Source organism: Poecile atricapillus, chromosome 22 (assembly GCF_030490865.1).
Source record: "Poecile atricapillus isolate bPoeAtr1 chromosome 22, bPoeAtr1.hap1, whole genome shotgun sequence".
Classification (NCBI taxonomy): Eukaryota; Metazoa; Chordata; class Aves; order Passeriformes; family Paridae; genus Poecile; species Poecile atricapillus.
In genome coordinates this window covers 6413547-6438881 of record NC_081270.1, presented here as the reverse complement: position 1 = coordinate 6438881, position 25335 = coordinate 6413547, and the positions used below count along the sequence as shown (strand labels likewise).

Below are 25335 nucleotides of genomic sequence, written 5' to 3'. Positions count from 1 at the left end.
AAAGCCCTGTGGCCATCAGCTTCTGGAAACAGATCCCAAACCCCTGTGGCCAGGAGCTGCTGGAAACAGATCCCAAACCCCTGTGGCCATCACCTGCTGGAAACAGATCCCAAAGCCCTGTGGCCATCACCTGCTGGAAACAGATCCCAAATCCCTGTGGCCATCACCTGCTGGAAACAGATCCCAAAGCCCTGTGGCCATCTCCTGCTGATATCAGGTCCCAAACTCCTGTGGCCAGGAGCTGCTGGAAACAGATCCCAAACCCCTGTGGCCAGGAGCTGCTGGCAGCAGATCCCAAATCCCTGTGGCCAGGAGCTGCTGGCAGCAGGTCCAGCTGTCCAGGCAGCCCCAAGGACAGGGGAACAAAGGCCAGTTCCCAGCTCCATTGATCCCAAGGTCACAGGGGTGAGGGGGGAACATCTGCTCCGACCTGCCCAGCTCTGGTGCAAGGATTTCCCCGGGGTTATCCAGGCAAGGGTGGATTTTCAGAAGGAAGCAGCCAACACCAGCATGGCAAGCCCCAGTTTGTGCCTGTGAGCAGCACAGGGGAAGTGCCAGTGATCCCATAGCAGCCAGGAGGATCCATGTGGTTGGAAGATGCCAGAATAACCCAGATCAGTGTCCAGGTATCTCCAGTTTTCCATTTGAAGTGTCCAAAGCCAGGATGGACAGGGCTTGGAGCACCTGCTCTAGTGGAAGGTGTCCCCACCCATGGCAGAGGGTGTCACCCAGGGATGGCTGGAGATGGAGGAGCATCAGCCAGAGGGAAGAACCCTGGGGGTCCAAACCAGTTGATGAGAAATCAGACACCTCTGATCTACAGATCCGAGCAATAGTGAATCAACTCCACCCCTGGGTGATCTGCTGTACAGTTAATTAGACACGTTATTAAAAATATGCTCCTCCACCAGGCTGAATTAGTCCAGCTTCCAAGCCACAGAGTCCTGCCCTGTCTAATTAAACAGACCTTCCAGATTAACAATCCTTCCTTCCTCCAGGCCACTGCCAGCAGAGCAGGCAGCAGACACTCCTCCATCTCCTCAATAAGGCCAACAACGGGCAGGATTCCACACCTTGAGTCATGACCACCAAACTGCTTTATTTTTATTTGGATTCTCCTTCACCAGGAACAGACCCAGAGGCCCCCAGGGCTGCCCCAAGGTCAGGACATGCAGGTATGTCCTGGCTCACCACTCAAGGACCTGATCAGCTCTTTCACTCCAGGAGTATCCCATTTCCAAGGTGTTTCCAGAGATTTCCTGCTTGTGCCCCACAGCTGAGGAGCACACAGCAATCCCAGACACAGTGTGGCCATCCTCAGACCCACTCCTGTCCCCTGATGTGCTGAATTCCCTCAGGTACAACCAATCCACCCCCTCCAGCCTTCACTGCTCTCCCAACACTGGCAATTGCTGCAGATGGGAATCTCCCACTTGGAATATTTCCCTCTGACCAGGCAATTCTGAGCCCCTCCAGGACACACCTGTGAATCCATCTCTTGCTGGAACCCCCTGCCTCCCTCTGCAGCAGCTCTTGGGGTGATTCATCTGTTCCCTGCTTTGAAAGCACCAGCTGCTGCCCACATGCTTTTTTCTCCAGGCTGAAGCCCTGTGGATCCCACATCTCCATGGAATCCCCTTCCTTCCAGCCAGCCTGAGCTGCAGCTGCATCCTGGGGGCAGCTCTGTGTGCCAGGATGATGCAGAACACGTCCTGCTGCTGCCCTGTGCCCCCAAACCCCACATCTGGACCCCAGGGAATGGCTGGAGCTGTGTCAGGGAGGTTTAGGTTGGATATCAGGAAAAGGTTCATCCCCAGAGGGCTCCCCAGGGAATGGGCACGGTCCTGAGGCTGCCAGAGCTGCAGGCACAGGGTGGGAATTGCTGGGGTGTCCTGAGCAGGGCCAGGAGTTGGACTTGATGTTGTTCTGCTGAGGAAATTCCAGGATTCCACAGCTCTGAGAACCCCACATCTCCACTGGCAGCACAGACAGAGCACAGCCCCCCTTGGAGAGCATTTCTGTGAGCTGATTTTTCCCCTTGGCTCACAACCCCTGGGGTTCCAGAGCTGTGTCCACACCAGCAGCTCCACCAAACAGGAGAAAACCCAAAAACCTGGTGAGGAGCAGGCAGGCCAGACCCACCCTGACCCCAACCAGCTCCAGAGGCTTTTATTAGAAACACACAGTCACCAAAGGCTGCGAGTGGAATCCATTACACAGCATTTAGCAGGAATCATTTGTGTTTCACAGCCCTCAATCCTTGCTGATTTCACGAGGAAACGGCTGTTAAAGAGCGAGCTGCAGCCAAGGGGAGCGAGCAGGGATGGGGGGAGAATTCCCAGATGCAGGATGGACCCGCTCCCACACCTGGTCATCGCTCACATCCACATCCTCCACGTGTGAGATGCTCTAGAATGTGGGAGGAGGCAGCTCTGCTACCTGCAAATAATCACCCCCTTCTGAGTCAGGAGATTTTTGGGAGCTGGGATGGGATTGCAAATCACTGCTCCAAGGAAAAGGAATCACAGAATCCCACAATCATTTGGATTTGGAGGGACCTTAAAGCTCATCCTATTTCACCCCCTGCCATGGGCAGGGACACCTTCCACTGTCCCAGGTGGCTCCAAGCCCTGTCCAAGCTGGCCTTGGGCACTTCCAGGGATCCAGGGGCAGCCAAAGCTTCTCTGGGCACCCTGTGCCAGCCCTCCCCACCCTCACAGGGAAGAATTCCTTCCCAATATCCAGCCTAGTCCTTCCCTCTGGCAATGGGAAGCCATTCCCTGTGTCCTATCACTCCCTTGTGAACAAAACCTCTGATGCTTCCAGTGTTTAGTGCAGTGCTCTGGTGAGGAACTGTGGATGAGTGCAGACATCTCCAGTTTGTGCCCACAGAAAGGTTGTGAGCTGTGCTTTACAGACAAATAAAGTGATGGTTTTGCTCCTTTCCCACTTCCTCCTTTCCCCCACTTTTGGGGACATCTCTGGGGCAATGGGGATCCACAGCCAAATGTATTGGCATCACCAGGCAAAGTTATTTGTGTACCACCAACACCAGGGGCAGAATGAGAAGCAAAAACATGGTTTAAACCCTGAACATGGCCACTCCCAGAGAGATGCAATTTTTGTAAAGAAAAAGCTGGAAGTAATGAAGGGAAAACACAGCCCTCACCCACGCTCAGCTACGTCGAAGGGATTTCATCCCATAAAACAAGAACAGTGACTCATCCCATAAAATGAGAACAGCAAGTTACTCCAGGGTGGACATCCTGACCCAGGAGAGAATGTTTTAAAATATAAATCGTGACTTGGGATGTTCAAGCTGGATATTAACAGATGATTTAGGACATTGCTTCCCCAGGAGGGCTGTGCTGGCCACCAGGGACCTGGGGCAGCTCCAGCACTGGAGGTTTCCAGGGACTGGCTGCCCAAATCCAGTCACCTCCATCACTGCTAAACCTTGTTCTTCTAGAAAGTGAGACACAGCAGGATCCCAAATCACTGCTGGATAATGATCCCATGTTGGAATATCTCATTCCAACACCCAGTGCTCCCTTCTCCTGGCAAATGGAACTACAGCTGCAGCTCCACACTGTGACCCCAGGAGGGACACCTGGGGACACAGGTTGGGAACAGCATCACTCCTGCACACCTCCACATGGACCACCTGAGGATGTGAGAGCACCAACAACACTCAGCCTAACCCAGGGTGTTCATCTGTTGAGAATTAGAACTTTGGTGGGGGGAAAAAAATAGCATTGCTCCCTATTTATTGTGTTTTGGAGCAAAAATCCAGCAGATGCATTGAAGCAGCGAGGCCAGGAGGAAGGCAGGGGCTCCCTGCACTCAAGTGAGTCTGTGCCTTGGAATTCCATCCCAAAATTCCAGAGGCTCAGCCACCCTTCAACAGCAGCAATGCATTGAGACAGCAGGGCTTGCACAGCCCAAAACCAAGAGACACCTGCAAATATCTGGCAGGTGCCACCTTCACAGGCTGGATTTGCCAGGGCAGAGGGTCCTTCTCCAGCAAAAATCAAAGTGTGTCCTCTCAAATCCACCAGCAGTGGTCTTTCCTCAGCCCTAAAACATCCTGCTCCCAAGGAACAGGGAGAGGAGGAGAGGGAACAGCTTGAGGATGGGCCAGGGGAGGCTCAGATGGAGAATTTCTTTATGGAAAGGGTGATCACACACTGGCACAGGCTGTTCAGGGCAGGGGTGGAGTCACCAAACACAAAAAACACCAGTTTTTGATGTGGATGTGGCACCTGGGGACAGGGATTAGTGGTGAGCAGGGCAGAGCTGGGTTAACCATGGAGTTTGGTGATCTGGAGGCTGATTTGATTCTGGGATTCTCTGAGTTGGGGAGTTCAGCAGGAGAAGATGATGGAGAAAACCCCTCAGTTCACACCGGTACAGCTGAGCCCCCACTGCACCAACACAAATCACAAACTACACACATCAACTATAAATATTAAAGATATTTAAAGATAAACACACTCAGAACATGCCTGTCACGATGTTCACTGACCCATATGATGGAAAACCAACACGTGATGACACAGCAGCCATGAGCCAGCTCTCACCAGCACATTTCTGCCTCTCTACACTGTTACCTGTCAATATCTGTCACTGCTCCACCGTGTCACACCCTGCCAGCCCTGAGGACAGCCTCGTTACATAATTTTAATGCACAAAGTGCATCAAAAACCCTGAGGTTTCCAATTTTGGACCTTGTAATGACACAGAATGAAGGCTGAATCACTGGACTGGAAGCATGGATAGATATATAACATCTATAATATTATAATTATATAATATATAATTATTTATATTATTAATAATGTATTATTAAATTATTATATTATTATATTATTTCTATTATTATTTTATATATAATGTAATATAATATAATATAATATAATATAATATAATATAATATAATATAATATAATATAATATATATTTTAATATATTATATTATAATAATATACATTTTATCTATATTTATATTTATATGTTTATATAAAAAATAGAAAATATATATAATATATAAAAATACATAAATATATGAATATATATTATATATACAATTATATATATTTAATTATTACATTGTATTTAATTAATTACAATTATATACATTTAATATTATATTATCTATAATATTATATATAAATCTTTAAATATATAAATATAATATATAAAAATTATATTTATATATAACATATATATAAATATTATATTTAAGGGATCTATTAAGGTCCCTTAAAAGTCAAACCATTCTATGGCTTTGTAAGAAAAGTTTAAACTATTTTTATATATATATATATAAAAATAAAAATAAATTATATAAATATATATATACAAATAAAAATAAATTATATAAATATATATGCAAATAAATATAAATATAAATATAAATATAAATATAAATATAAATATAAATATAAATATAAATATAAATATAAATATAAATATATATAAATATATATAAATAGAAATAAAAATAGAAATATAAATAAAAATATAACTATAAATATAACTATAAATATAAATAATATAAATAAATAAATAAATAAAAATAAATATATATATATATGTATATTAAAAAAAAAATATATATATATAAAGGCAATCTTGGAAAACAACAACTTCAACCAAAACCAGCCTCAGAGGAACAAAGTGTTTGTGACAACCACACACACAAAGGCAATGCATGAGAAATGGAAGGAGAACAAGCACAATCCATATTTTATTGTGACTGGCGGGAAGCAAATAAAAGAAACGTCTGGAAAAGCCACGTCTGAAGACAAGAAAAAGTTATGATGATGTTCCTTTCAGCACATAGGAAAAAAAGTGCTAAGTACAAACGTTAAAATTCATAAAGAATTTTCCTAGAGAAAAGCACTGAGCCAGCCCAGGGCTGGAGGTGCTGTCACTGATTTAAATCCCAGGGTGATTAAAAGAGGTTTTTTTATAATTTTACACACATTCAGAGCTTCCCTGGCTGCAGCTGCTGGTGTGTGAAGGGTGTTTGTGGTCAGCCAGTTTGTGTCTTTATTAGGAAAGAGGGATGTGATTGCACAGCCCTCCAGAGGACAGGGCTGCTTCCTCCCCTGAGAAAGCAGAATTCCTCAGCTCATACAGAACTAACGAGCCAGGGAACGTCTGCCTGCAATTCCTTCAACACCAAATAACTGAGATTTTGGAGTAGATGCCACAGGGCCACGTGGTGCCCAAATAATGGGGCTGTTTTCTCCACACTCAATGGCCTCGTGGAGGTGGGAGAAGCTCCAGCCTTCATTTATCTTCATTCCTGGCCATTTCGGTGATGACACTTCCATAAACAAGCTCAAGGAACCATGACCACATCAAATTCCTGTGCAACACCTCCACAACAGGCATGAAAAATCAGATTCTGGGATGAGCCGCTCTCAAACTGGGAGAGAACCACGAGAAAACGTCACAGCCTGGTTCCTGTGCTGGTCAAGGTGTGGAATAAACCTTGGTGGCTCCTGTTTCCAGAGGGCATCACCACTCCCTCTCCTGAATAACCACCACAGACAGAGCTCAAACTCATAGACCTCACCAACTCAGTGGACATCATCTTCTGGATAATTGTGGACATTTCCTGGGCACTTTACAGGGATAGGTGATAGACTAAAGGATCAGAGAATCACCAGGGTTGGAAAAGCCCTCCAAGATCATTGATTCCAACCACTAATCCAAGCTCCCCACTAAGCCATGTCCCCAAAAGTGCCTTTGAGTAACCACAACAGACAGAGCTCAAACTCATAGACCTCACCAACTCAGTGGACATCATCTTCTGGATAATTGTGGACATTTCCTGGGCACTTTACAGGGATAGGTGATAGAATAAGGGATCAGAGAATCATCAGGGTTGGAAAAGCCCTCCAAGATCATCGATTCCAACCCATCAATTCCAATTCCAACCCAGCACTGCCAAGCTCCTCACTAAGCCACGTCCCCAAAAGTGCCTTTGAGCACTTCCAGGGATGGAAGTGTGGGCAGCCTGTGCCAGGGAATGCTATCTGTGCATTTTATTATCTGTTTATTATTATTATTTTATCTGTGTGGGGATGAGCTGCCAGCTGGGGTTAAACCACGACAAAAGAGAGAGAACTGAGAGACTCCAACACATTTCACAGTGACAGAACCAAGAGACTCCAAGGATTAACAAGCAAGAGCTCATGAGGGAATGCCTGGAGAAGAAGAAAGCTGGGAAGTCCTTGAAGACACTCAGGGAGAGCATCTCAGAGCAGAAGGATCACGTCTGGTGGATGCACCAGGATTACAACGTGAGGGAATGGCAGGCACTCAAGGCCTCACTCGGTTTGAAATCACTTCTGGGGAAATAATGAAAAAAAGCTGATGTAATTCCAATCATAAAGAATTAAAGAACAGGAGTATAATTAGCACCAGTCAACATACTTCTACAAGAAACAGGTCTTGTCAAACAAATCTGATTTCATTCTTCACTGAGATTACAAGTCTGATTGGTGAGAGGAGCCGTGTAGAAGGCAGGGGAGTGTCTGAGTGCTGAATCAGGAGATGTGAGGGCAGCCTGGGGAACTGAGCCACCGTGCCAGCCACTCCAGATCATAAAACCACACTGAAAATGGGGTTAAGATCTGATTAAGTGGCAGGTTCCCAATGCTGGACATTGGTGGGCTCCACAGGAACCAGCCCCTGGGTTCATTTCTGCCTTAGGCAGGGTGATGGAGGGGGATGAAGGCACCCACTGCTCAGGTGGGTAATGCCCTCACAGCCTTGCATTCTCCAGTGGAGGATATGGGATTCACCTCCCTTGGCATTCACTGTATGAAAAAATAATGCTCCCACTTTAATGCAGCTGTTAATTTTCTCCAGATAGTGAGGACAGAGAGAAAAGGGCCTCTGAGGACAGGCTGATGATGAAGACCAGCCAGGCAGGCAGGTGAGCTGAACTGCCCTCAGCAGGATGCTGGGGAGGGGGGGAAGCTGCTTCCAGTTTACATTAGAAATCCCATTTTTATGATAATGATTAAATTGTTCAAATCATCTTCAAAGAAAATTCAGGGAGGCAAAAACCTCAAAATGAATTTAGCTCAGCGGTGAAAAGCACTGGAAAGCCTGGTCTCCTCCAGCCACTGCCCCTGGAGCTGCTGTGGCTCAACAGCTGGAAGAACCAGCCAGGGAAAGCTCCAGATGGTCCCATGGTGGCACAAGGGACAGCCCCTTGGGCTCTTCCTTCCCCACATTGCTGGGAAAGCAGGAGCAGAACTATGGATTTAAGATTTCCAGGAGATGACTGTCCCAGGCAGGAGAATCTTCAGCAGCCCCAAGGAAGGACCAAGGTTTGCATCCACCAGGATAAGGAACACCCTGAAGTCTCTCCCACCTGGGTATCCATCCATTCCTGCCCCTCTGGCTCCCCAAAGGATGAAGAAAACTCAAAGCACCTCAAGAAAATCCCGTGGATGGTGCTAAACTGGAAGCCCTTCTGTGGCTGGCATCACACACAGAGGATATGGTGAGGAAGGTGAAGGTGAGGGTGGGAACACACCTGTAGCTACAAAGAGACCACTTGGGCCCCAGACTGAGCTCCAGGGTTTTTTTTAAAAGGTCTGGGGAGCTTTAACTCTGGAGCATTGCCCAGCTACAGTGAGACAAGACAGCTCTGGGAGATGAGAGAGGGATCCCAGGTCCTTGCCTGCCCCAAGATTAGGGAAAACTCTCAGACAGCCCAGCAAACAGCAAATCCCTGTGGAGAAAGCCCTCAGTGATGGATGGGGAGGGAGCAGCTGCTGTTGTCGCTGCCTCCTGGGCTTGTCACGGCTGCCTCTCACCCGCTGCCTGCCCAGCCAGATCCTCTGACATCCAACACCGCCTCTGCCAAGCCAGCCCAGTTGGGTTTCCCCACTAAAGCAAGCAAAAATACCCCATTCTTTGGGGGCTGCTTTATATCACTGCCTCCCCCCCCCAAAAAAAAGGCTTAGTCAAAGCAAATGCCAGAGCCATTAAGTGGGAAGGACCTCACAGCCAACACAGGAATGCTGGGGCTTGATGGACTGTTTATAGAGTCTTTTATAGGAAGGATGGGTAACCTAATCCCAACTACAACATTTTTTATGCTGCTCTGTGAGGGTTCAGCTGTGATTAAACTGTTGGCACAGTCCCATGGCACATAAAACCATGGAGACCAGCGTGTCTCATCCCCACCAGAGCCCAGCAGAAGTAGTCCAAGTATTAAAGGCTGGCGAGTCCCCGCTGTGGGGCATCCCCGTTTGCACCTCCGCTGGCCTCGTGAGCCTCAGACACCAAAATTAAACATCTCTAGTGAATGTTTACTCCAAATGCAGCCCAGAGCTGGGCAAAGGGTAACCACCCCTGCAGGATTTGGTCTGGGTGCAGGAGATGAAACAAAAGCCACGCTCTCAGCAGTGGGTTTCAATGCCTTCCTCTCGCAGAAGCAGCCCCAGCACCTCCAGCACCCTCCTGAAACACTGGAGAAATCCCACAGCAACATTTGCTGCTTGGTTAAAACACTTGAATTTGAGCCAGCCTGACTAAGCTGAGATGTTCCAAGCTGTGGATCACTCGCTGTCTCCACCAGGCTGACGCTCCAAGGCTGTAGCTAAAACCACAGCACGGGCAAAGTCCTCCCTGGGAGAGGACACCCAAACGTTCCAGCAGACACTGAGCCAGGAAAACAAGCCCACCTTGGCCAAACCTCCCTGAAAGGTGTGAAAATTCACCTGTGTGAGAGGGACACAAAGCTTTGGAGGTGTGGAGATGGGAAGGGTGGGAAATCCCAGCCCAGGCTGGGCACAGAGTCACACCAAGCCCGTGCTGGAGGATCAGGTGTAGCAAAGCCAGACCTGGCTCCAGACCCTCTGTTAGCTGGAAAGGGAAAAGCCTGGGGGCTGGGGAAAGGGCAGAGCTGTAGCACACTGAGGATGTGCAATGTCACAGTGAGATCACTTGATGTGGACCAGCAGGATCTCCCCAGCCCTGGGATGGGTGGGATTTCTTCAGGCAACGTGAGCATGTGAAGTTCCATTTTATTTTTATAGAATTGGAACAGAAGCCAGGTTTGCCTTTTTGCTTCTTTTTATTTTTTGGCTCTGTTGGCTCATCCATCAGTTTGTCTGCTCACCCTCATGACAATTCCCTGATATGATGATGCAGGGTCTCCCTCACAGCCACCACACACCCAGCTTAGCTGGGCTCTCACCACCCACGTTAGCCCTCTCAGGAGGCTCTGGAACCTTCCAGAACAGCTGACCACTGACTTCTGCACTGAACAAAATCCACCAGCACCTCAGGACCCCTGGCTGAGCATCCCCACCACAGCAGCCAGCAGAGGAATCAGCTCTCCCCAGGCTTTTTCTCTGCAATGGGACAGTTTTTAGTCCTGGGTGAGTGCATGGCACATCCCTGCCACCCAAGGGGACTCCAGAGCGTTCTCAGAGCATCACCTGAACTCCCAGGGCTCCTCTTTCAGCACAGACCACCAGGCAAAGGGGCACCTGGATGGTGACACGTGGGGTGGCACATCCCCACAGCTCCACCACCTGCTGGCACCATCCCCAGGAGACCCAAGGAGGGCTGAGCCCTTCTCCACCCCTCTGGCCCCTGAGCAGGTCAGGCCTGGTGGGTGACACACCCAGGGCTGACCTCCCAAATCCCATTTTTTTTCCCTTTTCCCTCTGTAGCCCACACACTGAGGACCTCCCAAGCACACAGTAAAACACCAGCTCAGCCTTCCAAGGGCTCAGCACCCACAAGCAGGAGCTCAGGTCGTATTTAGGCCGCCCAAATTACAGGGCAAGGCTTCTGCTGGAGGGTGACCTGCACAAAACCCCATGGGCAGCCCCTGCCAGCCCATCCAAGACACCACAGGGAGGTCTGGGCTCCACTGGTCCCAAATGTGCTGCTCCCAAACCCACCACAGCCCCTGGCAGTGTCCCCTACACATCCTTTAATTCCCAGTCCAAAATTCACCTCCCCTCCCTGCAGCCCCACCTTTTCTCACGCAGGGACCAACAGAAACTGGGAGAATCAAAGGAGATTGTGACACCCAGCCTGGAGAGACTGAACTTCACCCCCAACACCCCCCAGATAAGGAAGGATGGGCTCCAGGAAGAGCCAGGGATGAAAGGGAACGCCGCAACGGCCGAGCTGGCTCGCTCAGCTTTTGGCTTGTGTCCATTTCCCACCCAGCAGCCGTGTCCTGCAGGATGGGGACAGCCCAGCAGCCCTGAGGGACCTGGCCAAGCCTCACCTGCATGTGTCTGCTCCTTCTGCCTGTCCCCACAAACCCTGGGGTTTCACTGCAACCTCCTGCCTGCTGCAAGGTTGAGCCAAAGCTGGGAACAGGGAGCAGCTGACAGTAAACTCAGCATTTCCAGAGGATTTGTTCCTATCAAAAGCTGCTGCTCTGAAGCCAGAACAGGTGTCAGTCACACCAAAATCTCATGGCAGCTATTCAATGTGATGGCATAAGCTTGACATCAGATCAAAAAAAAGAATAAAAATCCAAAAGCAACGTGAGCAGCTCCTCTACTCTCTATTTCACCTACAGCCATGGAAAAAGCAAGGTGAGGAGCCAAAAGGAGGGGAAAAGCAGCAGTACCAGGGCTGGTACACGAAGCAGGCAGCTCCCCATCACTGGGGATGCTCCCAGCAGCCCAAGGACAAAACCACATCACAGCTCCCAGCCAGCTGCCCCAGGTGGGCTCAGAGCAGCCCCCACCAACCCCTGGATGTCTCCATCAGCCCTGAGCTGGCCCTGCTCCCCCCTCAGTGCTGTGAGCTGCCCTGAGCTTTGTGCCACCGAGCAGAGCCCACGCTGCCTCTTCAACACCTCCCAGCAGCCAGACACCGACCCCTACTAATGCTGCCAACATCCTAATTAGCACCTTCCCTGTGCCCACACTGCTCCTGACTGCTCTGCAGCTGCCCAGACTCTCAGAGCATCACCAGAGGGGACAGGGGATGGGGACAAGTCCAGGGGATGGGGACAAGTCCTCTGTCCCCTCCAGCCCATGGCAGCCCCACTGCTCTGCTGAGGGTCTGTGCCAAGGGATTTCCACACACACACCTGAGCTTGCCCTTCCTGAGCCTCTGGGAATCTCCATCCCCCCTGCAAGGCAGGGATTTCTCCAAGTTTCATCGAATCACAGGATGGTTTGGGCTGGAAAGGACTTTAAAGACCATCTCCTCTCGACCCCTGCCATGGGCAGGGACACCTTCCACCAGACCAGACTGCTCCAAGCCCCATCCAACCTGGCCTTGAACATTTCCAGGGCATGGACAGGGAAAGCATTAACCCATCCATGCATTTGCAGCTATTTCCATGGCTGGAAACTATTCCTGCTGGGGCTGCTCTGCCTGATCCAAGCCCTCAGTGCCCCGTACCAGCAGCCAGCTCAGGGCAGCTGACACCTCCATCCCACCTCTCAGCAAGCTGCAGCACTGTGTGATCAATACCCTGCCACCAGCCATTCCCCACATCCAGGCACCAGCTGCTCTGTGCTCCCCAGGCAATGAAAACACAACATCCCCAGCTCGTGTTCCCTCCCAGAGCAATGCCCAGGGAGCCACAGACCTGCTCCCATTTCCCACCAAGGTGTCACAGTGAGCATACAGAGGCTGTTTGCAGGGTGTCCTGCAGGTGTCTGAGCACTGGTTCTGTGTCTGCAGCCTCTGCATTGCTCTGGAAGGGAACATGAGCTGGGAATGTTGTATTTTCATTACCTAGGGAGCCACAGACCTGCTCCCATTCACCACCAAGGCATCACCATGAGCATACAGAGACTGTTTGCAGGGTGTCCTTACAGGTGTCTGAGCACTGGTTCTGTGTCTGCAGCCTCTGTATGCTCATGGTGATGCCTTGGTGGTGAATGGGAGCAGGTCTGTGGCTCCCCAGGTAATGAAAATACAACATCCCCAGCTCGTGTTCCCTCCCAGAGCAATGCCCAGGGAGCCTCAGACCTGCTCCCATTTCCCACCAAGGTGTCACAGTGACCATACAGAGGCTGTTTGCAGGGTGTCCTGCAGGTGTCTGAGCACTGGTTCTGTGTCTGCAGCCTCTGCATTGCTCTGGGAGGGAACACGAGCTGGGGATGTTGTATTTTCATTGCCTGGGGAGCCTCAGACCAGCTCCCATTCACCACCAAGGTGTCACAGTGAGCATACAGAGGCTGTTTGCAGGGTGTCCTTACAGGTGTCTGAGCACTGGTTCTGTGTCTGCAGCCTCTGTATGCTCATGGTGATGCCTTGGTGGTAAATGGGAGCAGGTCTGTGGCTCCCCAGGTAATGAAAATACAACATCCCCAGCTCGTGTTCCCTCCCAGAGCAATGCAGAGGCTGCAGACACAGGACCAGTGCCCAGACACCTGCAGGACACCCTGCAAACAGCCTCTGTATGCTCATTGTGATGCCTTGGTGGTGAATGGGAGCAGGTCTGTGGCTTCTCAGGCAATGAAAACACAACATCCCCAGCTCGTGTTCCCTTCCAGAGCAATGCCCAGGGAGCCTCAGACCTGCTCCCATTTACCACCAAGGCATCACAATGAGCATACAGAGGCTGCAGACACAGAACCAGTGCCCAGACACCTGCAGGACACCCTGCAAACAGCCTCTGTATGCTCATTGTGACACCTTGGTGGTGAATGGGAGCAGGTCTGAGGCTCGCTGGGCATTGCTCTGGAAGGGAACACGAGCTGGGGATGTGTTTTCATTGCCTGGGGAGCCACAGACCTGCTCCCATTTCCCACCAAGGCATCACAATGAGCATACAGAGGCTGCAGACACAGAACCAGTGCTCAGACACCTGCAAGGACACCCTGCAAACAGCCTCAGAGGTGCTGGGATGCTGCAGCAGAGATTCCTGAGAAGAGATCCCCAGGAAATGCTTTCCCAAGGCTGGCAAGCTGCAGTTAACTCCCATCCCAGCCCAGACACCTTGTTTCACTCCATCCAGGCTGCCCCCAGGTCACGCATTTCTCCTGCTGCCTTTGTCCCCTGATACCAGACAGGCTTAAAAGTAAAACAAGGCCAAGATTTATGAAGTGAGGCTCACTGTAAAGGTTTCTGAGCGGCGCTTGTGCAGCCTGGAAACGGGATTACGAGCAAAGCAAATGGTGAAACGCGATCGGAACCTCGGCGCGGTGAGATGTGACCCTCACGTGCTCCGGCCCTGCTCGCTCCCAGCGTGTGCTGTGCACTGCCTGGGGGCTGCCTGGCCACCACAAACCTCCTTGTGGTGGCCCAGGGCTTCTCTGAGCTCCACAGCCCCCAGCTGGTTTGGGTGGCCCAGTCCTGATGCTCGGCAGAGTTTCTGCCACACCTCACCTCAAACCGGCTGCACGGGCGCTTGTCAGGCCAGAGCACTCCCAGATCTCCTTCAAGACCACAAACAGCAGCTTTGGACACATCTCATAAATCCATGGTGACTTTATTGCAGCCTTCCAGTGCCTAAAGGGGCTCCAAGAAAGCTGGAGAAGGACTTTGGTCAAGGGATGGAGAGACAGGACAATGAGGAATGGTTTCCCACTGACAGAGGGCAGGGACAGACAGAATATCTCTGAGAGGGTGTTGGGGCCCTGGCAGATGCTGTCCAGAGAAGCTGTGGCTGCTCCTGGATCCCTGGAAGTGTCCAAGACCAGGCTGGAGGGGCTTGGAGCAGCCTGGGATAGAGGAAGGTGTCCCTGGCCATGGCAGGGGTGGAACTGGATGAGCCTGAAGGTCCCTTCCAACCCAAAGCAGGCAATGATTCTGATTCTAGGACCAATCCCCTCTCCTGGGGCAGCAAATCCTCACCCAGCAGTGCAGCAGGATGCTCAGGAAGCACACCAGAATCCCCTGGTACCCAGGATGGGGGAGAACTGGGAGCCCCACCCTGCCCTGCCATCACCCTCCTTCTGCTTGAGAACTGCAGAGAGGGGAAAAATATAAAATAAAAGCTGCTCACCCTTTCATCACCCTCTTCTTTACACCTCCCACAGTCCAATGCACCTCTGTGCCCCCTCCCTCCCTCCCTCCCTCCCCAAGCTGCATCTTTCCCGGAGCCCCCCTCTCCTGTACAAGCATCTTCACTCCCTTTCCCAGTCTTTCCCAGTTCGGAGCTGATGCTTTCAAAGAGCCATCCACAATGACTTTAAGATCTCTTTCTCAAAATGCTAATAAGTAATTTAAAGACTGCCACTGTGCATGCATGGGTTTAGGGTAATTTTTTCCATGTGAATCCCTTTTCATTCATCCCTGACTACATTTAATCTGCCACTTTATAGCCCAGCTATCCAGTGTCATGAGAGCCTTTTGCAATATTTTCAAGACAACTGTTGTTTTTATCATCCTGAATAATTTTGTATAATCTGCAAACACTCTTCGCCTCCCCATTCCCACCCCTCTCTACTTTATGAATACATCACCCAGCCCAAGCCTCACGCTGACCCCGTCCAGTGGGAAAACTGACTCTTTGTTTCCCCTTCTTTAAGCAGATTTTAATCCATAAGAGAGCCCTTCCTCTAAAATTACTGCTCTGGAGTCTCCTGGATCACCCAGGGAGATCTTCTTAAAGGATGCTCGTCCCATTTACTCTGCCTCAAATATTCATTTTATTGACTTATTGTAAAATATGAGTTCTCCTGCCATCACTTCAGAACAGTCTCCCAGCCCTGCCCTGGGAAGCAGAGTTCCTTGGCAGGAGTCCCTTTGGCTACTTGGGGTGACACTGAAATCATCCCCCTCCTCCCCAAGGGTTCCATCCTGCACATTTCACCTCCCAATACTCATTTGTTGAGGGGAAACTTGGGAGATAAACAGTTTTTTTCTGTTATTTTTCAAACTCCTCTCAGCCTGCCTTATATGGCTTCACTTTCACCAGTTTCTGATTTTTTTTTTCATTTTCTCCTTTTAGATACCACTTCCACTTGGTGAAGAGCAGTTTTTTTTACCTCCAATGACCTCTTCCAATTTGCCATTTAATCAAATTCGGTTGGCTTTTTGTTATTTTTAAGAACCTCACGTTAAGTGGCTGCATGAATTTATTCTGAGGTTTAATTTAATTTCCTACATCATGGGCAAATATTTTCCAATTTTAACTTCTCCCTTCAGCCAGCTCCTTGGCTTTACTCACAGACCATTACTATGTGGTGTTTTTAAGTGCTGGTTGCTTTATGGATGCAATGGTCTGACTCTGGGAGAGGAAAAGGTGGAAAGAACATCATTTATTGGATCGACAGATAAAGCTTCACCAGCTTTTGGAGCTCCCCAGCCTTTCCTCATGCTGATTCTGAGACTGAATCTGCTCCCACAGATTAGATTATATTAGATTAGAGCAGATCTAATGTCTTGTGTGTGGTTGCTCGGGTCTAAATCCAGATTTCTTCATCCTGTGAGCTCTCCAAAGAACCACAACCATTTTCAGCCACTAAAATTAACATTTCTGAGTGTGAAATTTCGGGAGGCACAGACCAGCCCCAATTCCAGCTGTGTTTTCTGCCCTTGTGGCCTGCTCCATCTTCCCTTAACGCTTGGCAATCGGTGCCACACTTCCTGTTAGACCTGATACCGCTCCCTTCTTCATCCCAAGCAGGGAAATTCAGGGAGGGGCAAACAGCATGGCAGGATCCTCATTTATGATCCTCATTTTCCTTCCCCTCATCCTGATTATTTCAGGGGGCTGGCACGCCCTGCACAGCCACAGCCTGCCATCCATCCAGCACCTTCCTGAAACATCTGCCATGGATATGGAGACGTTAACAACACATCCCTGCACGTCTTCAGGCGCTTCTCCTTCCTCACACCCTCCCTGCTGCTGTCACCTGGTCTCCAAGGGGTCCCTGCCCACCTTTGCATTCCTCCCTCCATCCCTGGGCAGAGCCCCCCGTGCTGCCTCTTCCTCCTGCCCGGCCCACGCCACACGTCAGCCCCTTATCACAGGAGGCCCCATCCTTTCCCTTATCTAAGGGCTGAACTTTTGCCTCTGAGGCTCTCCCTGCTGCCCCCATCCCAAGGAGATCCAGCTGCGCTTCACCCCAATCCCTCTGAACACCAGAGCCAGCTACGGGAGGGATGGCAAACCAGGCTGGGGCTGTTCCTCGGGAAAAATGGGATTTCAGCAGGATGGGAAGCCCACTCCCAGCCTCACTGCTGTCCCAGCAGGGCAGGGGTGTGGGGAGCAGCTGCGTTTTGGGGCACCACTGGAGGGTCAGGCTCTGTTCATCCCTCGCCCCAAAGCACTGAAGGCTCTGTCCCAGCTCCTGGGGCAGCTTCCTCAGTGCCCACCCCTCCTTCCAGCAGCTCAGGTATGTGCACACAAAGGGCCTGACTAGTGCAGGCAGGTCCTCAGCCTGTCTCCAAGGGGATGAATGCTCCCATCCCTGGGGACAGCCCCCAAACCCCTCGGCAGCACCCCCAGGCACGGCCCTGTCCCCTTCACCCCCTCTGTGGGGTGACCTGAGGAGCTGGGGGACACCAGTGGCCACTCCAACCCCGAGCCCTTGTCCCCTACAGCATCTCCTCCCCATGCTTTTGTCACCCAGAGAAGCTGGAAAGTCGAGCAGGGATTGCTGCTCCCGCCTGGAAAATCCCCAGAAGCGAGCAGTGAGTGCAGCAGCGTGGATGTTTAAATCAGGCACCCATTTCTATGGACTCCAAAAGGAGCTTTCCCTTTTGCTGCCCCTGTAATGCAAAGGGCAGGTGGGTGCAAGGAATGTGCCTTGTCAAAAATTAACCCAGGCAATGGAGGGGAGGGGAAAGCAGCAGGAGGGAGACGGGTGGCACAGGGCCAGGCCAAAACCACATGCTCTGCTCCTCAGCCCCACTTGTCCCAAAACATTTGCTCCCCTCCTGGTCTTAGGAGAGTGCAGGAGCAGCTCTTGACAGATCCTGTGTTTTCCCCTGGACCTGATGTTTTTCTGCATCCCCCCGGAGCGTGCCAGGCTTGCTGGGAGGCTCCTGCAGCTCCCATGGTCCTGGCACACCTGGAATTCACCTCCATGGAGCACCAAGGTGAGGGGAACGCTCTGGGGTGACTGAAGGGATGGCTCAAGTCTTCCTCTATGGACACACCAAGGCCCAAAGCAGCCCTGTGTCCCCTGGCATCTCCCTGTACCCCATGTGGAGGTGCTCAACAGAGCTACAGGAGAAGAGACCGCCTTTTAACACTGCAAAATGTCACAACATGAGTGAAATTAAATATACTGCGTGCTACAGACACACAGAACAGCCCAAGCTGGAGGGACCCACAAGGATCATCCAGTCCAAATCCTGGTCCTGCATAGGACCCCCCCCAAAAATCCCACCACGCGCCTGAGAGTGCCATAAATATTATGTATATTATAATTCACTATTAAATACACAGACACACTGAAGTTCTGTCTTCAGCTTGCTTGGAAGATGGGCATTAGGGTAATACCACAGGGAATACCCACCCCAGGAGTGGGTACAGCCCTCCTGCCCCAGGATCCCTCTCCAAGCCCAAAACCGGGCTCAGGATTAGGATTTCCCGGCACAGCTGATGCTCAAAATCGACTCCCCTCACCCGTGATCCTGTTTCCCAGCAAAACTCATGCAAGGAAATTCTCCATCGCCCACTGGAGCCTGTCGCTGCCTCCGTGCTGCCCACACCCTCACTGATAGCAGGACCATCTCGTGTCTCCTTTCGCATTTTTGGCACAGGGCTGGCTCTCCTCCAGCCCTCGGGAAGCTCGCCAGCACCGCAAGGTTTGTGAAAAGTTAACTCCACCGGGGCACCATCGGGTTGGTTTTCCCTCCTGGCACGTGAGTTAGGCAGGCTGTTGGTTTTAAAATACCTCCGTGTCCTTCCCAGCTCCCCCCAAAATACCTCGGGAGCGTCAGTCCTGCGCTGGGCGCGCAGCCTACGCGGCGGGAATACAAAGCGGGGCCGTTAGCGATAGCGGTGTGGGATCCAGACCCTTCCAGGACTCCTTTGTTCCTGACTTTCTGCTTTGGGTTTTGTTTTGGTTTTTTTTTTTTTTGGTTTTGTTTTTTTGAAAAACACACAAAAAAAACTTTCCTTTGAGAAAGCCTGAACTTTCTCAGCTGCAGACACGTTACCTTCCAACCGCCTTCGCGACCATAGGCGATTCCTAACCTCTGCTTTATGTACGTTGTCATCCGCCTCCCTGTTTTCCATATTGATTTATGTTTTACGTTTCTTTTCACATTTCCTTTTAACAGAGCCGGTTTTAACCAAACAGCCTTCCCTCCCGAGCCCGAGCCATGCATTCTGCTGGCCAGTGAGCAATCAACTTCCAATTTCCATGCACACTCCTGTTTATATTTCCTTCCCTATCGGCTTTGTTTCTAATTAAGGTTTGTTAAATGCGAGTGAATATATAGCGCGCAGAGAAATATAAAGCATGTAGATAAATAAACACCCCACACACAGCCTCACTGACTAAGGCTGCGCTTTCAACCACGGATCCCAAAGCACTTTGTCATGTTCATTAACAAAACCTCGCGGCTCCCTTGGGAAAGACGCTTGGATTATTTTACGCCTTGTAATTAGGAAAACTGAGGCACAGAGGAGACAAGTGAAATTACCAGCAGTACAGAAACGCTCTGTGACAGAGCCCTAAACAGGGCTCGAGAGGCAGGATCCTCCAGAATTGTGGTTTTCACCTGAACAAGCCTTTCTGCCCCCATTTTGGCCCTGGGAATAGGCTGGGGCTGCTGATGGAGGGCATCGCCACCGCGGAGGCTCCCCGCAGCCGCGGGGACACGGTGGGTTCCAGCCATCACCTCCATGGCCAGCAGCTGCTCTTGGGTCCATCTGTCCACACCAAGGGATCCAGAGCGTGCAGAGGTGCAGGTGGACACCACATCCAGGCTCTTCGGAAGCGGTGGGAAGAGGCAGCTCCAGAAAGGAAGGAGCAGAGGCACGCCCAAGGAGCTGCATCCCACACGTTTTCACCTTGCCAGCTCTCCAGAAGCCTTTTCCTGGAAGGCTGGATTAGGGTGCTGGCTGCCCACACCGAGAGTGACAATCACAGCCCCACGACACTCACAAACACACGGGGCACGGGGGGACCACGCCGAACCCCAACCAACACAGCTTCCCCGGCTGGGAACGGCCGCTGGAATCCCACTGACCATCGCCCCAGGAGCATCCCCATCCGTGGAGGAGCACACCTGAGAGCGTGCACACCATCTCAGGTGGGTAAAACACCCCACCTGCACTGGCCAGCCCCTCGTTCCTGGACGCACTCGCCATCCCTCGGCTCTCACCAGCGCCCGCCGCTCCTGCCATGATGGTGGGAAAGTCACTCACGTTCCAAGAACATGTGCAGGAACCCCGGGAGCCGGTCCCTGACCCACAGCACTGCCCAGCAGCTCCTCTCGGGCAGCAGGAGGAGCGGGGTGGGCTGGAGGCATCACCCCATCCCTGCCCAAGGCACCGGGCACGCCACACTGGGCAGCGCCAGCTTCTCACGGCCAAAGCGTGCGTGGGCCCCGCTGGCCAAGCCCAGACCCTGCTGGAAGTGTCAAGGCCACCAGACGTCCTGCATGGACACGTATGCTCTCACAAACACGCTCATCACCCCAACCCTCCCCCCCATAATTAAAACCATGCTGGGCTCATTTGAATAGCAGAGCTGGCGAGCGCTCTCCGCTGCAACGTAAATAGTCCTATTTATGCCAAGCTCCCATATTGTAAATATCACGATGTATAGCTGGCCAACCCATGAGTCATCTCCCAAAACTCCAACTTAATAAATGGTGCCTCATCCATGTTCCAGACAAACACCGTCCGAGCGGCTCCCACCGCGGGGCCAGCAGTGGCCACCCGGCCTGCCCACCAGCCCAAGGGAGCCGGGGGGACAGCAGAGGACAACAGAGGGACACCCAACCCCTCCAACATGACCCTTCCACAATGGCCAGGTGGAGCACACCGCTCCAGGACCAGTCGCTTTCTGGCCTGACACCTGGCCCCTCGCCCCTGCCCATCCCAGTTCTCCGGCACTTCCCGGGGTGTCCATGCAGCGGGAGCAGGCAGGGATGGCCGGGATGGTTGGGGAGCAGGAGAACGAGAGCGGAGAGCCCACCCTGGGGCTCCCACCCAGCCCTGGAGCTCCCCACCTGCCGCCTCGCACGGCTTTGTCTGAGCACCGGGGACCTCGGCGGGGAGCTCGGCTCCTCCTGGGGACGCCGGGAACGCCACGGCGCCAGCGGGGAGCCGGCCAGGAGCTCCAGAACGCCGGGAAGGCCTGGCCGAGGGGCACCCCAAAGCCTCTCCCGAGAGCAGCGGCGGGCACGGGGCGGTGAATGCCGGGCATCCCCGGGGGCAGCCCGGCGGTACCCAGGGATGCCCACCTTGGCGGAGGGATGGCGGGGACAAGGGCGGCCGGCGCTCGGCAGCCTCCGGGGGCGTGGGGGGAGCACACAGCACACACCGGCGACACCTCCAGCTGGGGTAGCACTTCCCCAAACTTCGCCTCCCCTCCTTAGGGCGTGCTGCGGGGAGGGGAGGAGGGGGGCAAAGTGCCACCCCCCAAAAAAACGGGGAAAAACCCGGAGGGGGCTCGCCCTAACCGCGCTCCCCCCCACACACACCCCCCTTACCTTCCACGGCGGCGAGCAGGGGCAGGAGGGCGAGGGGCAGGCAGCAGAGCCACAGCGGCCCCATGGTGCGCGGCGGGCCGGGCATCAGAGGCGGCGCGGCCGGCGCTCCATGGAGGCGGCGGAGCGGCGGAGCCCAGAGCCCAGAGCCCCTCGCTGGGGCCGCCGCCGGCGCGGGCACGGCCGCGGGCACGGAGCGCTCCGCCGGCCCCGCCGCCGCGGCCGGGCCGAGCCACCGCCACCGCCGAGCGGGGGACGCCCCGCACCGCCCGGGCCGCCCCGCCCCGGGGCCGCGCTGCCCGCGGGGGCGGCGGGGGCGGCGAGAGCGGGGAGCGGCGGCGGCGGGCGAGGGGCGGCCGGGGGGATGGAGGCGGGCGGGGGGGCGGCGGGGCGGAGAGCGGGCGGTGGTTTCCCCCCGGGCCGCCGATGGTTTCTCCCGGAGCTGTCGATCATCCAGAGAAAGCCGTGATTTCAGCCCAAATCCGCCTCGCCGGGGCTCGCTGCGCCGCCGGCACCGGCGAGGGGGCGGAGGGGAAGGGGGGGGGTCCCGGGGGGATGCCCCGGCCGCCGCGCCCTTCGCACCGCCCGCCGACACGGGCCGGGCATCCCTGGCGTGGGGATGGAGCCGGGGGGCCAGGGCGGTGAGGAGATTCCTGTCCGGACAAGGGGATGCGGACAGCAAGCAGGATTAAAGAAAAAAAAAATAATAAATAAATAAATAAATAAATAAATAAATTTTAAAAAAACAAAAATCAAAGGAGTTGCTAAATCCGAGGCTTGTTGTGGACAGCCATGAGCCCCCGCACCCTTCTCCTCCCCCATCTCCCTGGAGGCAGCCCCGGTGAGAGCAGGAGAACAGGAGTCTCCCCCACTTCCCACGTGGAGCAGTTGTGAGTTGGTCACAACCCCATTGACACCGCTGGGGTCAAGCAGGACCTTCCCAGAAGGTGCGAGGTGAGACCCGGCTCCAATCATTCAACAAACCCTGACTTCCCTGATGCCTGGGAACCACATCTGGGCACCTCGTGATCCACACCCTCTTCAGGACGTGGTGGGGAGGTTGGGACCAGATGGTCTTTAAGGTCCCTTCCAACCCAAACCATTCTGTGAATCTATGACATGTGGCTGCTACCAGGACTCCTTGCCAGAGGTCCCTCTGCCACCACCCTGACATCTCCTCCTCGCCCCTCTTATATCCATGCTGTACCCAGCAGTGCCCTCTGCTCACCCCCCATGGCTGTGTCCCAGATTCTGTGTTGGGCAGAAGGTTCAGGTGCATCCTGCAGGAAGAATTTGTGTCCTGGAAGATCTTCCTAGGGAGGTGACACCATGTGTGGATGTGGCACAAGCTCTGCCAGGTTCATAGGCCAGGAGCTGAAAACCCAGTGGACTTCAAGGATGGACTCCTGTCCCTCAACTCACCATGGAAGGACATGGAAAAAGCAATCTAGCCTCCACTGTGCTCTCCCTTATCCCTTTGATGATCAGCCTGGGTTCTCTGCCTTGACCCACCACAGGAAATGATTCCACAGCAGTGGTTAGTGGAAGTCACAGCTCTGTGATGGTGTTGGCCACATGCATGAGCCAAATGGTCTTCCCCAGCTCAGCGTGGCCAGCTGCAGGCTCTGAGCTGCTTTGGGAGCTCCTGACACTGCAGATGTTGCTGCTCATCCAGGTTGGCCCCACATCCAACGTGAGAGCCCTGTGGCCAAGCTCCATCATGTGTGAAGCTTTTATCTTTAGAAGCTCTTTCGGGATCACTCCTGCATTGAGGAAGGAGGCTGAAGGCCAGGACAGCCAGTGGCCTTGCTGCTCCTTCCTTCAGATGTGTTCCTCTCCAGGGCAAGGATCCCAAGGGTCCCCAGCAGTTACCCACCATTCCAGCACTGCACCAGGCTCCCCTCACTCCCTCTGCTCTGGAGCAGCCAGCATTTCCCACCAGACGTCTGCAAGCATTCACCATTTCCAAACTCCTCATATCCTCATTTCAATCCTCCCGGATCCCAGGGCTCCCCGAGGATCCATCCATTCTCCAAAACAGGAGCCTGGAGTCCAGGAGCAGCAGCCCTGTGTGTTTGCCAGCGCCCACCCAAACTCTCAAGCTCTTCTCTTCAAGCTCTCCAGGACTGCACTGCCAGACACAATGGGAATTTCATCTCACAGGAACAGTCACTGGAGACCTTCTCTCTTCTCTTTTGGGCTCCTCCTCAGGCTGATGCTGATGGACCTTGGACTATACATTTTGCCTGGCTGCTGCACTGACTTTGAAGCTCTTCGATGCTCCTTGGAGTCTGGTCTGTGCCCTGAAGATGCTCTGCAGGGCCAGTCATGACCTGTGAACGCTGCTCCCACCTCACACCTTCACTCTGCTCCCAGGAAGGGCTTTCTGTGACTCCTGCACCTTTATTGGCATCCATGGGAAGGCATGTCCAGGTTCTCTTGCCACCCTCACAAATTTGCTGTTCCCAGTGCAGGTGTTGTCACCAGGATCCTTCTGACCCGAGCCCCACAAGCTCCTCTGGTCCCCACGGCACAAGATCTGAGCAGACCAGTGACAAGTGACTCCAGACCTCCTCCAGTGTCCTTCTCTGCACCTTCCACCCACTCTGCACCACATTTAGTGGCTTTGGTGGAGGCTGGTCCTGGACCAGTGGAGCGTGTGCATCCTCACTGCTGTCCCCACACTGCGAGCTGATGCTCTCCTTGCTGCCATCTGGTGACAAGTGGCCTTGGGACTGTGTCACACGGACGTGGCCACCATCAGGCAGCTTGGATGTGGCCAGCATGGAAGTCACACTGGTCCTTGCTGCCCACAAGTAACCCTTAGCCAGCACTGCCACAGGACACTCAACCCCTGCTGCAGAGAGCTACCTTGATGGGGGTCACAAAAACAGGACACTGCACCCACAAAGATTTCCATCAAAAGATGGTTCCCAGCAGAGATGACATCTAGGGGACATTAATGATGGTTTGATGGTGGCACGTTTAATGCTGCATTTTCAGCTCCTGATGCAGAAAGAAATTTCTGTGCGTGCAAATTTACGTGTGAAGGCCTTGGCTGATCACACCTGGAGGAGGTGGCTCCCTCTGACCCTCTGTGAGGTTAAAGAGGTGCAGAAGGTGAAAGTTGGGAGTCAAGAAAGCAGCAAGGGGTGACACAGAGCTGCCAGGCACAGACTCAAGGCTCAGTGTGGTGGTTTGGTGATTCCAAGGAGCCTCAGCTACCAGAAAGATCCAGGAGATGTTTCTTTGGTCCAAGGAAGCTCCTTGGTCACTCTCAATGCCCCAGCTGAGGGAAAGGGAGATTTTCTGGGATAGGAGAGATGGAGAGGGAGTCCCATGCTGGCACCAAGAGTAAATCTGCCCACCAAGAGCTGGTGCAGGGCCACTGAGAGATGCCCTGCAGAGAATCAGCACTCTTGGTTCGGAATTGGCACCCTTGGTCCTGAATCAGCACCCTTGCTCACACCTCTGCATGCAGGAGGAAAGCTTTCCAGCTCCTGGCTGAACCCCTTGGGCTCCAAGGAACCCAGAGCTTCCAGGGGCAGGTTGGGAGGAGGAAAACACAAGCATATTTTCACAGAAATTGGAGTCTCCCTGCAGCAGAAAATCCCGTAAAAGCAAAACCCAAGTGAAAAGCAGCTTCAGCTGTTCTGGCTCTGGCTGTGACGGGCTTGGCCCCAGGCCAGTGAGTTAATTCTGCCTATTAACTAATAGTATAGTATTGTCGGTAAAGATTCA

The 25335-nt window shown here is 52.8% G+C and overlaps 1 protein-coding gene across 4 annotated transcripts in view; it reads right to left on the bottom strand.

The window, feature by feature from the left end:
* Positions 1–21842, bottom strand: part of EPHB2 (EPH receptor B2) — a 128946-nt gene extending 107104 nt beyond the window's left edge. For all 4 annotated transcript variants that reach the window (XM_058854924.1, XM_058854926.1, XM_058854925.1 and 1 more), the window contains exon 1: positions 21598–21842. In XM_058854924.1, the coding sequence (XP_058710907.1) occupies positions 21598–21682 (85 nt within the window). In that variant the 5' untranslated portion in view covers positions 21683–21842. The remainder of the gene's footprint in view (positions 1–21597) is intronic.
* Between the last annotated feature and the right edge of the window lie 3493 nt (positions 21843–25335).